This window comes from Populus nigra, chromosome 10, assembly GCF_951802175.1.
Source record: "Populus nigra chromosome 10, ddPopNigr1.1, whole genome shotgun sequence".
Lineage (NCBI taxonomy): Eukaryota > Viridiplantae > Streptophyta > Magnoliopsida > Malpighiales > Salicaceae > Populus > Populus nigra.
The window spans coordinates 11,498,440-11,512,247 of record NC_084861.1 but is presented as its reverse complement, the minus strand read 5'-3'; the positions used below and the strand labels follow the sequence as shown (position 1 = coordinate 11,512,247).

The 13,808-nt window shown below is 34.9% G+C and overlaps 2 protein-coding genes across 4 annotated transcripts; one reads left to right on the top strand and one right to left on the bottom strand.

Annotated features, from left to right (window-relative positions):
• Nucleotides 1-2,975: 2,975 nt before the first annotated feature.
• On the bottom strand, nt 2,976-4,132 carry LOC133704786 (mediator of RNA polymerase II transcription subunit 22a-like). The gene is made up of 3 exons (XM_062129776.1): nt 3,892-4,132; nt 3,564-3,629; nt 2,976-3,352 (listed from the first exon to the last, which is right to left on the bottom strand). The coding sequence occupies exons 1-3, from the start codon at nt 4,060-4,062 to the stop codon at nt 3,113-3,115; spliced, it is 477 nt and encodes a 158-aa protein (XP_061985760.1). The 5' UTR covers nt 4,063-4,132; the 3' UTR covers nt 2,976-3,112.
• A 5,376-nt stretch (nt 4,133-9,508) lies between these two features.
• On the top strand, nt 9,509-13,694 carry LOC133705374 (YTH domain-containing protein ECT1-like). 3 transcript variants are annotated; one of them, XM_062130520.1, is made up of 10 exons: nt 9,509-9,749; nt 9,869-9,987; nt 10,269-10,333; nt 10,428-10,596; nt 10,702-10,781; nt 11,022-11,462; nt 11,552-12,097; nt 12,216-12,428; nt 12,519-12,674; nt 13,130-13,694. In XM_062130520.1, exons 2-10 carry the CDS (start codon nt 9,945-9,947, stop codon nt 13,223-13,225), a joined length of 1,809 nt encoding a protein of 602 aa, XP_061986504.1. In that variant the 5' UTR covers nt 9,509-9,749; nt 9,869-9,944; the 3' UTR covers nt 13,226-13,694. The 3 variants fall into 3 exon arrangements, with proteins under 3 accessions (XP_061986504.1, XP_061986503.1, XP_061986505.1); XM_062130519.1 differs by having other exon boundaries at nt 13,127-13,694; XM_062130521.1 differs by lacking the exon at nt 9,869-9,987 and having other exon boundaries at nt 13,127-13,694.
• The last annotated feature ends 114 nt before the right edge of the window (nt 13,695-13,808 follow it).

Below are 13,808 nucleotides of genomic sequence, written 5' to 3'. Positions count from 1 at the left end.
CTTCAAAATGGAAGGGAAAATGGTATTTCATTGCACCATCAACACAGAGGGGAACTCTCTAAAATAACAAATGGTTGTGGTTAGAAAGTTAAAATGTTAAAAAAGAAGGCAAATGAGAATGAGCTGGATCTTGTTTGGACCACCATTCATTATCAACACAGCAGGAGTGGATTTGTTGTTAGTCTCTGTTTTTTTTTTTTTCAAGATTCAGAGAGTTTTGGGGAAACAAAATCCCGTAAATAAAGCAAATTTAAAAGAACAGAAAACAACGCCGAAGTAGTATTCTATTGTAGCTAGCACTTCTAGCTTTGTAACTGCTAAAGGACGTGGGGAGAGGAAAGAAAGGGGAGGGGAAATGGTCATAGCTATGAATAAGGGGTGGATGTCCGTTTAATCCTCTTTGTTTTTTGTTTTTGTTTTTTGGGTGAGAAATAGGGAAAGTAGTGGTCTTTTTGTTTCACATCCTCTCTGCCCAACACTACTCTCCAGCTTTGCAATCTAAATGAGATTTGCTATTGTACGGCCATTGCCTCATTGGCAATGTTTACTTTCACAACCATAATTAAGGAAACAAAAATGCAGCGTTGCTTAAAAAACAGAGCGTCGATTTTTATTTCACAAGTTGAAATGCCGTAGTGGTTATTATATTAAAAGAAAAAACAAAAGAAGATAATTCTACATTGCAAGAAGAAAATTACAATGAAATTTCTTCCCCACAAGAGAAAATATACCGTGCATGCAAAAACCACAAGTGAGTTTGCAACAGGAGAATATGGTATATTATTCGTTAGCCTGATCAAAGCCTGCGACCCAAGCTGTAGCCCACATCGCACTGCAAGAGGTCGCTAGAAATATCAAAGCGAACGGGAACTGGAGGTATTACGAAGAGGTCGTAGAGGTGGTAGTCCTTTTGAGATCAATGATCGGAGGAGAATTCAGTCCTTAGAAATTGACACGGCATTAATTGAGAGTTCAGTCGTTGGGATAATCGGGAAATCCAATTCAATGAGAGATCCCTTTTGTTTCACCATTTGAGACTTTCTCAGGCTTGATATTCTCAGGAACTTTCTTAGCAGCTAGAATCCCGGATAATGTGCCAAATAATGTTAGAATTTACCAAGCCTGGAGTATGGGAAGCGGCTATTAATGTTGCTTGGCCGCGAAGCTTAATCTGCAAATTGCAAAAGGATAATGATTCAGAATCCCTCTTCATTACCAGTCATCAATCTCAAAATTCAAAGAGCAAAACATGCAAGAGTGGTACAGTACCAGTTAGTCAAATGTTTTGATACTTTAGAAAAAAAGATTGGGGTCTATCTTCTCTCTCGTGATCCGAGCCTTACCATAAATCTGGTTTTAAAACTATGTTTTTATTCCTTGGATAAGTTTCAAGCTCTTTCCCTTGGTCATTAGACAAAAACTAACTGAAAGTTGCGCATTTTATTTTCATCTTTCAGCGTAGATACTAGGAAAACCTTCCTTGAATTCCCTTAGAACTCATTGAGCAATGTAACCATTTAATGGTTTTTTGAGGTCACGGTCCATGGTTTGGCTTGAGAGGAAAGGACAGTTTGCAATAACGTTTTGTGAGAAAAAGCAAAAGATAGGCATCGACGAGTCACTATTCTAGTAATGATAATGCTAAGCTTATTCATTTATGTTGATAGTAATTATATCACCAGGATGAGAATATTAGCATTTATGGATGTTAGGACAGAGGTACAACTTGGAATGAACACTGCAACTATAGAAACGCAGTTGGTTCAACTGAGAAAGGCAGGAATTATGCAAATGTAGAATGTTTTTGTCTTGAAAGAAGATGCGGAAGCAATACGAGGACGAGAAGCAACTTCTTTAGAGAAGCACCAAACCTGTTTCAGTGATCTTTTTTGAGCTCTGCATGGATGCAACAATTCTGTTCGACTTAATTGTGGGTGATTGAGAATAATTATTTGCATCACCGTCCTTTTTTGAGAATAATTATTTGCATCACCGTCCTTTTTCTTTGGCAGGTGACAGAGATTAGTCGAGTTTTTGAACTGGTTAACGGAGATTTATCGTGTGGTTCAAATGGCCACCAACCTAGCTGGCATTCGACCACATCTTACTCAAGAAGCTGTAACAGTAACATGCCGATTTAAGATTGGTCGAGAATGTAAACTAGCATGCATCCAGGCCGATCTTGGTGTTTGCTGCTGCTAAATCCCTAACAGTTGTTATGTGCACAAAGTGGGCTTGCTTATTTCTCAAACCGACAGCAGAGCTCTTAATTGAGTTGTGAAGAACTCATGACAATGATGTACGTACCAGCTTCCTGCAGAGATTGCTATATCGGAATTTGTAAATACAATGAATATATGATCATTTTATTTCGAACAGATCTGCTCACACTCGAGTCCATCCTGGCTTGCACTCCTCCGTTTATGGTTTTAAAATGCGGCATGCTGGAAGCTTTAGTATTTCCCTAGCAACTCTCTTTTTATCTTTCCGCGAACAGACTCCTGCTCATTCTCTCATTCTTTCAACATCTAAGTAGGCGCGGGGAAACATGCGTTGATTTCAGAATTTCCCCAGAACTCAAGGGTAGCTTGCTTATAAATCCAAAGAGGCGATCCAGTGACCCATTGCATTGCATCCTCAATGTCTGTGTGAAGGCATCCTGAATCTACCGTGGACGACATGGACACAACATGCTTAAGCCCATATTTCACCATGCTCATTTGATTTGAACTGGCTTTCCAACAGAACGAACAAATTCCAAACATGTCATTAATCAAAACCAATCAACACTGATATGGAACAAACGAAATCTGTGAGCATAAATCAATGGCGATAATATGAAGTCATGAACTTTGTTACTGAATTAAGGAAGCTCGTCGGTCAAAAATGCAAGTGACTTCAAGATCTGTGTTCACTCTAAAACAGGAAAATGCTGATCATACTTAATGTAAACAGCTTTGTCAGTGAGAAGAAAATTGGATAAACACATGAAATATCTTTCTCCCGTACAAATAAATTGTTGGCGGTGATTACATGAGTATATAATTTAAACAAGTCAGAAAACATGTCCATTAAAGAAGTGAATGATATGGTAACTTATCAGGAATATCAGTTACGGTTCTAAGGTTTGACTTGTCCTCTGTGCAGAAGAATAGTAATGAGTTTCGAGCTCCTTGAGGCTAGCAGCAGCCTCCTCTCCAATTCTAGCTAACATGCTATCTGTTTTTTCTGCAAGCTGGGTAAATTCCCCTATTCTTTGATCAACATGGTCATTAAGAGATGCAAATCCTGAAAAGATTGCTGTCTGCTTCAACTCTGACACCAACTTAAGTAAAGAATCGGCTGCTTGAACCTGCTCCCAGGAAGCAAATAAAAAACAGTGGCTGAGGCCCAGCTAATGTAGAGGCATTCACAAGTGGCACTCTCGATTCAAAGACAATGCATTCGCTCAATATGATAGATGTTTGAAAATATCAAGTGATGCTAACTCGGTTAACCCTAAATCCTTCAAAAAAATACGATCATCAATTCATTAGATAGAAAGTACAGGGGACAGCTCTTACCATTCTGGCTGCACGCATTTCCATCATAAACGCCTCTTGTGAGTTTCTAACTGGTGTGTCATTAATCTACAACAAGCATACCGGTAATGAGAATCTTTCTTCTGCTCTTTGGGAATTTTAAGAACCATTCAATGAAATAAGAGATTAATCAAGCAGCTATCTAATTTTTTAAATAACAGCAACAATAAAAACCCAGCTCTCTTTTCAATTCTCAAATTTCCAAGCTAATCAATAAAGGCCCTGAATATATAATGAACGGGAGTGTTCGATTAAAAATAAATCGCATTCAGTTAAATAATAAAACAATTAAAAGAACGAGAAAGTTTACCCTAGCAACGTTAACGAGGTGAGTGAAATTGTCAACGATGTGGGCAATATCAGTTTCCACTCTCTGCATCAGTGCTTTCTGCTTCTGCGCCGCTGCTGCAGCCGCCGCCGTTGTCGGCCCACTTCCACCTCCTCCACCGCCCCCCATTGCAATTCCGCCGGCTTTGTTCATTTTCTCGGTCACTGGCAATAACGCCACGCTATTGAACTGAAAGGGTAGAAAAACCCAACAATGGCCACAAGGTCAGATCCATGAAAGGACAAACGAAATTATATCGAATGGGCTCCGGCCTGCTCTTTTAATGTATGGACCAAAAACTTGGAGCCGCCTAAAACCCATATTCTGAGCCCACTGGAATAGCTTCAAAAAACAATTAATTATGATAAGATTAAAATTAATTGTATTATTTTCCTAATAGCTAGATAGAAATATATGATATGAGCCGGTTCTTATGCATCGATTAAATAATAATAATAATAATAATAATAATGGGGTAATAAGTGGAAATACAATTGTACTGTTGAAATTATGGATTAAAGTCGGTGATTTTGGTTCTAGAACAATTTTCATACCTGTTTGACAATTGATGATCAATTGTTTTCAAAAATGTTATGTTGTTGTTTGCTGTATTTATTTCTATTAAAAAAGATTTTTTTTAATGTAATATAAAAAAAATAATTTTGAAGTATTTATTTCAATATGAAGACATTATTTATTCTAAATAAAATAATTTTTAAAAAGTATGAACTCACGCACTGAAAAATAACTACCAGTGCAATATAAATTATAAAATAAAAAGATAATTATTCTTATAAATATAGATAGTTATGACATTTTACCCAAACTTTCTCTTTTTATGCACACCCTTTTGTTTGCATATTAAAAGTCACTTTTTCTTACAAGGACTGGAACATAAAGGAAAAGAAATATTGAAGAATTGGAATAATCTATTCAAAGTATTAGATATATGTAAAATAATTTTAAAAATGTTATTTAAAGAAATGAAAAAATAATTTTTAAAATGTTATTTAAATAAATGAAAAATAAACAATCTAAAAAATAAAAGATAAAATTTTTAAAAATATTTTTTAAAAATATATATATAAAAAAAAGAGTGTTGTTGGATCTAGTAAGTCAAACATTCATGTCTGACCTATTTTGCTAACTACCATTGTGCATTTACCCTTGGTTTTTTTTTTTTATGGAAATAGAATTGATGACATGATGTCAACTCCAGTTTTCTTAAGAAAAATAAGATAGGCGACGCGTCACTTTTTTTTACCCATATTTCAGCCTAGAGGCAGTTAAAAAATTAGGGTTAATGCCTTTTTATATAGAGATCTAATTTTCAACTCATTTTCTGGCCCTGAACACCTCAAGAAACCCATATATGACATCGGATAATTTAAAATAAAAATAAATAAATTCAAGCTTGAATGTACCATTTCAGACAACGGGGAGGCCATGAAAACATATAAGCGAGACCCCTCTCGTCGAATAAAACTCATTGTCACATAAATTGATATTTTTTATGGACTAAATTGGTATTAATTGATTTTCTTTCTCTATCATCCAAAACTCAATTAATTTCTCTTTTTTTTCAAACCAGGAACCAAAAAGTAAGAAAAATAAAGTTATGTGTCACAATTGAGATTTTAAAATATTTAAGGACCAGAAAGTTATAGTTTAAAAGGTCACAGGACCAAAGTGGAATTTTCACCTGTTTGTAAACTACCACCCCTTTCTCCTTATTTTATATTTTGATCATCTTAGTTTCAATTATGCCTCTTAATACTTTTTAATAACTTGGAGATGAATTTAGGCATAAAAAGAAGCCATTGGAGAAAAATAAAGTTCAGGGACTGAACTATAAATTTTTTTATTGTGAATTATTGTGCGTTATAGTGTCTCTGCTAATCAACCAGGAAGACACTCTTCCTCTTTTTAAAAACCTCGAGGATATAATTACTGAGAGTGTAAGGATACTTTTCTTCTTTTTAAAAAAAAATGACAAACAACCAAGATGTATAACTTAATTAGTTAGATTTTGAGTTTACTTTGTAGAAATAATTAGTTCGAGTCTCACAAGTTTCATAGCTACTGAAGGTTTATATAATCGTTAATTTTAAAGTTCATAAGATTAGTCGAGATATCTGCAAGCTAACCTGGATATCTATATTAATAATAATAAAAAAACTAATTATGAATTTTTTTTGTTTGTATATAATTAGGATCATGTGGGATAATATCGATGCTGGATGAATGAGAGAGAGAGGGAGGAAGGACGATTTATATTTTATATTCGTTATCAGCAGTGGAGCTGGTTGATCCTTGTATGTATTCATTCGGGTCTGTGGAGATCAGAAATTTTCATGGTTATCCAGTTCGATGGTTCAGTGCCAGCAGAGCCTGACACGTGCAGGATACTGTAGAGGTCAAACGTGGCAGTCCATGCTCTCCTAATAATAGAAACACCGAGATAAATATTTTTCATGGAATAAATGGATGACTGGCAAGACTTGCACACTAAGCAAACTGGATGGTGCCAGTTTTGATTTTATCTTCTTCTAGCATCCTCCTCTTGTCCTCTGCGTGTGTTTTTTTTTTTTAATAAAAAAAAGTCAAAAATCAAACAGGAAAACACGTTACCAATTTGAAGCTTCTCTCTCTCCCTCTCTTTTTTGTCTCCATTATTTGCGAGCTTGAAAATCTTACTGAGCGCAAAACCGCAAAAATATCTCCACCTATCTAGCTGGCATCGATGGTGACACTAAATAGTATTTTTTTAATCAGTTTTATTCAAGAAATAATTTTGATTTTTCAATTAAAATTGTATATTAAAATTCCTTGAGAAATTTCTAATGAAATAACATTATTTTCTCATAGCGAAGAAGAACGATGTGCGTGGGATCAATAATAATAAAATATGACAGTATTAAAAAATGTAAATGAAATTTTATCTACTGGGTTATACTACAATTCTGTGCTTATAATCATCGTTGCTCATGAAAGATCATGCGTGATTTTCAATGACAATTAACTTAATGTCACCATAGGTATTAAACAAAATCAACACAGCGTTCGAAACTGCAAATAAAGAATTTAGTAGAAATTAAATAATTGTTCTAATCTACGGGTTTTTATAGAGTTGAAACAATTGTTTTAAGTTCGAGTAGATTCCACATCGCGGCTAATTTTACTTCAAATCTGTTTATTATTGTGTTTTTTAAAATATATTTTATTTAAAAATATATATTTTATTTTTTTATATCAACCCATTAAAATAAAAAAAATTAAATTTTTATAAAAACACTCTACCCGAAAACAAACTGACTGTAATAGTGTAATGCTGGTTGAAAACTTCCTGGGCAGGTCTAAAACAAAAAAATCTCCCTTATTACAGTACTTTCTTTTGTCTTGGGCTTGCAGCTAAGATCTTGTTTTATCTTTTGAACGTGGTCTGCAGCCGATCATGTGGACAATAGAGAGTCGTTCACTATACCATATACTCCATGGAGGTCTACGCGCAATAGTGGAATCCACCAACACTTGCAGATTACGTGGCAAATTCACTGTAGTCTCCTTCAAACGGACACAGCGAGCAAAAGAGCTTCGTTGAGATTGAATAGAGCATAGAAGAAATGATCAATATGCCTTCGTGCTACAAGAAATATACATTTTTTTATTTATTTGCGATGGCAAAATGTCCCGTTCGACGCCGTGTGCACAGGCACAGAAACTGTTCAGTTATGACCAAGCTTCTCCTCTGGATTTAAGGTGTCATGAATGGCGATGGAGTTCATCCTAGCCTGGTGTGGAACTCACATTAAGGGTTTCTTTGCCTTTAAATTCATAATAAAAACATACCTGTTATTTGTTATTTGTAAGGTTTTTTTGTTTCAAGTTGATTTTGAATTTTATAAGTTTTTTAAGACTATTAATAAGTTTATTAAGCTTTCTATAATGTTTTGGGTAACCTATGGTTTTAAAATTTAAAATTTAAAATTTAAAAACTAAAAATAAATATTTTTATGTTTCGGGCACCATAAACTAGACAAAACAGATAACGTGTTATCTATATTTGACACAAAAAAAAGATCCAACCATGCGAGTCTAACAAAATGAGTTAAGTGGGTTGACCTGATTTTTCAGGTTCAACAACATGCCTTTTCTTTTCTTTTTCAAAAAAATATTCATATATTTTTTTCAAATCACTTTAGATCAATATCTCTTGTCTATTTTATTTTATTTAAAAAATCTATTTTAAATGATAATTATTATTCATTGTACATTTAGTTTTTAAAGTGGTTTTTCTAATTTATTTTTATATATATTTTTATCTCTTTTCTATGTATGAACTTTATTTTTTAATATAAAAATATTTATTTTTAGATAATATTTCTAATATGTGCAACATTACATAATATTTTTTTTAATATATTCAATTAATTTAATTTGTGTTATTGATTTTTATTATTGTTTGACAAACAAATTTAATAAACAATTTAGTAAACAAATTTAAAATCATAATTATTTTAATAAATAAATTTAGTAAATACAACATGATAAATACCATATCTTATGAAATTAAATATTTTACTTTACACCCTTCTCTTAGTTTTTCCAACTATTTTAATCATTATTTATGTTTTTTTATTAACAATGTAATTCTTGATTTATTTAATTACATGTATAAAATATTTAATTTTTTTAACTATAAAAACAAGTCGAAAAAACTTGTATAATTTTTTTTATCTGACAAAAATATTTAACCCACAAGGGTCAAGAATCTAGTAAATTTTACATCAACAAAGCTCTACACTTTAAAGAGGGTAAGATTCACCTGTTAAATACACAGGAGCCATATCTAGAATCCTCCATTTCTTGGAGCTAGATTCTTGACTTTGACTGCAGTGCGATAGGATATGGCATACTTAAACAGCAGATTTATTCGTGACCAAAAGAATAAAATTATTTAGAATGACGCGGACAAGAAATTAAACTCAATATTTTTTTTTGTAAATAAAAAAAATTGTATAAAGTTTAAAATTTTAATATTTACTCGGCAAATAGTTGTTCTGATCAATGATTAAAGAAATCTCAACATTTAAGTGTATTTTGTTGGATTTCTTTTCCTTGTATTATTTCATGGAAGTGCGATGGTTTTGAAACTCTCACGCCCGCACTCAAATTAAAAACGTTTAATATTTTTGATATTTTTTAATTTAAACATAGCAAATTAAAACTATTTTAAAATATTTAGAAAAACATTAATTTAATATTTTTTTATACAACAAATAATTTAAAAACAAAAAAAAAGCCACAACAAAAACAAACGCCACCAACTCAATTATCGTGGATGATTTGATTTGGCTATGGTGAGACATGAACAGAGTCATTGATAAAAAAATCAACCGCCCCCCTTTCTCGGACACTACACTGCTGGGGTCATCGAACGGACAGGAAAACAAACAGTGATGCACGTACCCAAATTTTTATTATTAAGAAAAGGAAAAAAATCGAAGGAGTCGTCCATTGGATCTATCTGACCTGTTATTGACGTGTCATCCTCTCCACCGTCCCTTCCCCATACCATTATTTTTTAAGCGCGTCCCTCTCCCTTCATTTCGCCTCCCTCTCCCTTTTCTCCCAAACAACGCTTGCAGAAACACACACAAACACCATCTCTCTCTTTCCTCTTATTTTTATTATTATTACAGTGTATTTTTGGGGCCCCGATATCTGGGGATTGCTCTTGTAAAAGCGGGATCAGAGCACGATCACGAGTCCGATATTCCCGGCGTGTGGAAATATCAAAAGAAACCTGTGTTGGTTTGAACAGCAAAACGCAATCTTCGGTGGGTACTTTGGGATTTCTTCGGCGTCTTTTCATTTGCTTCTGTTTTTCCTTTTACCCCTCTTTTCGAAGACATAAAAAGGATCTCTCTCTCTCTCTCTCTCTCTCTCTGATATATAGGAAGAGCCTGCCTTTTAAGGCCGTGTTTGGATCCTACCGTCTTGCTGCTCCTACTATTTATTTACTTCCAGTTTTCATGGCTGCTCATTCTCAAAAACAACAACAGCAATCTCGTGAACGTAATCCCACTACGTCTCTCTTAAAAAGGGCTTGCCAATTTGATTTGATTTGTTTTGGTTTCTATTGTTTGTGTGTTTTTGAATTTTCTAAACGACTGGTTTAATACAGCAATAATTGGCCTGCTGTGCTGCCTATTTTATACAGCTCATTTTTTGAGTTTTTATTTTATGTTCAATAATGGTTCAGATCTGCGTGCTTTTTTTTATCGCAAATTTATTTGTTTATTCTACGGTTTTCATTGCTGTTTTTTTATTTATTTTAAAAAAATTCTGATGAACAGCTACTGAAGAAATGACGAGGAATCTTAAGGTGGATCCTTCTCTGGAACTCTCCGATTCCAATACGGTAATTTAGTCCCTTGCTTCCGTTGATCGAATTTGAATTGCACGTGTAATGATTGAACTAATAGGTTTACAAATCCGGGTTTTGGTTACTTTAGGTCCCTTCAAACGATGGGAGCCCATCAGATGCAACATCGTGTATATCGTCGGCAGGAGATGCAACGGGAAGTGTCAAAGAAGGTGGTGATATGGATCATGAGTCCATGACGACGGATCAGGCCTTCATGATGTATCCTGCGGGGAGCTACTATGGATATTACCATCCAGGTTTGTTTGTCTCAGCAGATCAAGTGCAATCAGTTGTTTTTGTTTGTGTTTATATCTATTGATTATGTATATATGTTTTCACTTCTTACAGTAGCTTTTTACCAGGTTATGATGCTACTTTTGGAGGAGGGTCTAATGACCAACTATACTACGCTGCTGGCGATGGAACCGAACTTCAATACACTGTAAGGAATTTTTAATCTTTGTGCTGGTGATTAATGATATTGGAAGTTGTCATTTGTTTTCTTCTTTAATCACTTCTCTCTTTTTGCTAACTTGATAGTCACTGTCGAGGTAGTTAGATGGAATTTCGGAAACTCTATGACCGTAAAAAGTTCAATTTCAACAGCAACAAATGTATAATTTGTGGGATTTTATAAAATCATGCAGATACTTTATCTGACTTTCTTTTGTGCTTCATCTAGGCTACGCAAGCCGATAATGGGTCTTTGATCTACTTCATGCCGGGAATACACCCTGCTTACAGCCCTTATGTGCCTGTGAGCATGATTGGTGTCGATGGACAATTTGTTGCTCAACCACCATATTCACCAACCTCCGTGTTCCAACCATCCATTCCTTCCGCTGGATACATTCCAACTCCTGTTCCCTATGGAGAGTATTTGCCATACCTATGGGATCCGTCAGTTTATGCTGGTGATGGAACATATGGGAATGGCTATAGTGGAATTCTGGAAATTCCTAGCTCTAAACCAAACATGTCTTCACCTAGTCAAGCTCGTGGTCCTCCAATAAAGGCACTGCCTTCTGACTTGAGTAAATCGTTGGAAATTAAGAACTCCCTTCCAACATTGGATGCCTCATCTGGTCATGGCATGCGCAACCAGTTAAAATCAGTGGGCAAGGTATTTCAGTTCTTTATACTTTGTTCTAAATCCTTCTGTTTTTCTTTTGTGTTTTTATCTTTTTTTGATTGTTTTCCCTCTACTTCCAGGCTTCACAGCATGCCTCTCCATTCCCGTCAGATGTAATGGGCAAAGGGTATTTTCCATTTGCAAAGTTTCCACCTTATAATCCAGGGAAGGGGACAATGCTCTATCCGAATAGCACTACTAAAGTAAATGCAAGGGGTTGGGGAAGCAGTGAAAAGCCAAAAACAAGAAGCAAGACTAATGGCATCGATGATGCATTGCCTAATGAACAGAATCATGGTCCCAGGACAATCAATGCAAAAGGTTCTGTGGTATTTGGAGGTAATGCTGCTGGATCTTTGGCTCCTGATGGGAACGGAAACAGTAACAGCATAGCTTCAGTTATTAGCAGGGATCAATATAACCTTCCTGACTTTCCAACCAAATACAATCATGCATTTTTCTTTGTTATCAAATCTTACAGTGAAGATGACATTCACAAAAGCATCAAATACAATGTGTGGGCCAGTACTCCTAATGGAAATAAGAGACTGGATAGTGCATATCAAGATGCACAACAGAAGATAGCAGAGAAAGGCAACAGTTGTCCCGTGTTTCTTTTCTTTTCGGTATGCTCCTGGATATCATTATAATTGTCAACTGAGTTTCTGGCGCTATCTACTGTGCTCCTTTGTTTTCTCCTTGCTAATGCACTAATGCCTTTTTAAATTTTATTGGCTGTTTCAGGTTAATGCAAGCGGCCAGTTCTGTGGAGTTGCAGAGATGGTTGGCCGTGTTGATTTCAATAAAAACATGGATTTCTGGCAACAGGACAAGTGGAATGGTTATTTCCCAGTCAAGTGGCATATCATTAAAGATGTTCCAAACCCACAGCTACGGCATATAATACTTGAGAATAACGAGAACAAGCCTGTAATTAATAGCAGAGACACACAGGAAGTATGCTTCACTAACCATTTTCTTGATGCTGTTCTTTTGCCTTTTCTTCTTTGCTCCTCTGACCTAATTTTAATTGTCTCCCATTTGCAGGTTAAATTTCCTCAAGGTATTGAAATTCTGAACATATTCAAAAACTATGTTACAAAGACATCAATATTGGATGACTTCGATTTTTATGAGAGTCGCCAGAAGGTGATGCAAGAGAAAAGACCAAGGCCATTCATACCCCATTCTGATCACAAACAGGTGAGTCTCATACTGTTTTTCGTATTCTTTATTATTTAGGTAGTGCACACATTCTCTCATTAGTTTTACCCCTTCAAATCTTATTTTTTTTCCTTTGGTGAGTGGGCATTCAATAGTGGACCATGTTGTCATTATTATCATTGGAGGTTTGATAATTATATTTGCTGTTAGAATCAATGGCTAATAGCGTGAAGTTGTTAATCTTAAGATTCTATAATTGATTCTCTTCCCTTTTAAAATATTAAAGAATAAAGAAGGGTTCTCCATACAACTAAGGTAGTGGAGATGATATGTCTTTAAAGATCTGGAATTGGGATTTGACTTTATTCAATTTTAAAAAAGTGCTATAATCATGATAAGTTTTTTTTTTCTTGTAACATCTCCTTTAGACATGCACGCCTCTTCTCTTACTAGTGTGTTATTCTAACATGATTTGCTTATTTTTTTCACAGCAGAAAACAGATGATTTGATTCCTGGTTTTCAGTCGATGGATATATCTGCTACAAAAAACATGGTCTATACCCAGGTTGGAGACAACACGAAAGAATGACGGGAGAGAAGCCCTGATGGACTCTGTTCCTAAAACCAGCAGTTGCATTTGGAGCTATGGAAATACAGCCTAAAGTTGCTGATGGAAATGCCCCACCTGAACGGGGAAAAGTTCAGAAAAAAATACGAAGATCCCTTGTTGTGCTTTACCGAGAGTTGACATTTTCAGGAGGAGTTGGTGCCTTGGCGACAATCAAAATGGTTCCGTTTCTGTACCCATATGAGAAGCCCAACCCCCACTAATAGCAAGGGAATTGGGTAATGATGTAGTTGTATGTTTTTTTTTTGTTTTTTTCAATTTGTTTTTTTCGCCCTCCTCTAGTCTTCTGTGGTTTATTTTATTACCCTTTGTAAAATGTTTCATGCCCTTGGGATTTGGTTCCAAAGTGGTGAAGGGCTGGGTAGGATTTTATTTAGGTTTGATTCTCACATTAATAAAATCGCAAAAAAGATGAAATGTAAACTAGAAATTATGGCGTTTTTGGTGGTGTTTATATCCCAATGACTTTTCAAAAAATGCGAGATCATATTTATATTTTTATCCTTCACAACAAAGTGGACTTTACTGCCTCGTCGATTCAAAA

Coding starts and splice junctions, on each gene's coding strand:
- LOC133704786 (XM_062129776.1), bottom strand. CDS start 4,062: ATGAACAAAGCCGGCGGAATTGCAATGGGGGGCGGTGGAGGAGGTGGA. Junction 3,630..3,891: donor ACCTCGTTAACGTTGCTAGG/GTAAACTTTCTC, acceptor TGCTTGTTGTAG/ATTAATGACACACCAGTTAG. Junction 3,353..3,563: donor AAATGCGTGCAGCCAGAATG/GTAAGAGCTGTC, acceptor TCCTGGGAGCAG/GTTCAAGCAGCCGATTCTTT.
- LOC133705374 (XM_062130519.1), top strand. CDS start 9,945: ATGGCTGCTCATTCTCAAAAACAACAACAGCAATCTCGTGAAC. Junction 9,988..10,268: donor ACAACAGCAATCTCGTGAAC/GTAATCCCACTA, acceptor TCTGATGAACAG/CTACTGAAGAAATGACGAGG. Junction 10,782..11,021: donor GAACCGAACTTCAATACACT/GTAAGGAATTTT, acceptor TGCTTCATCTAG/GCTACGCAAGCCGATAATGG.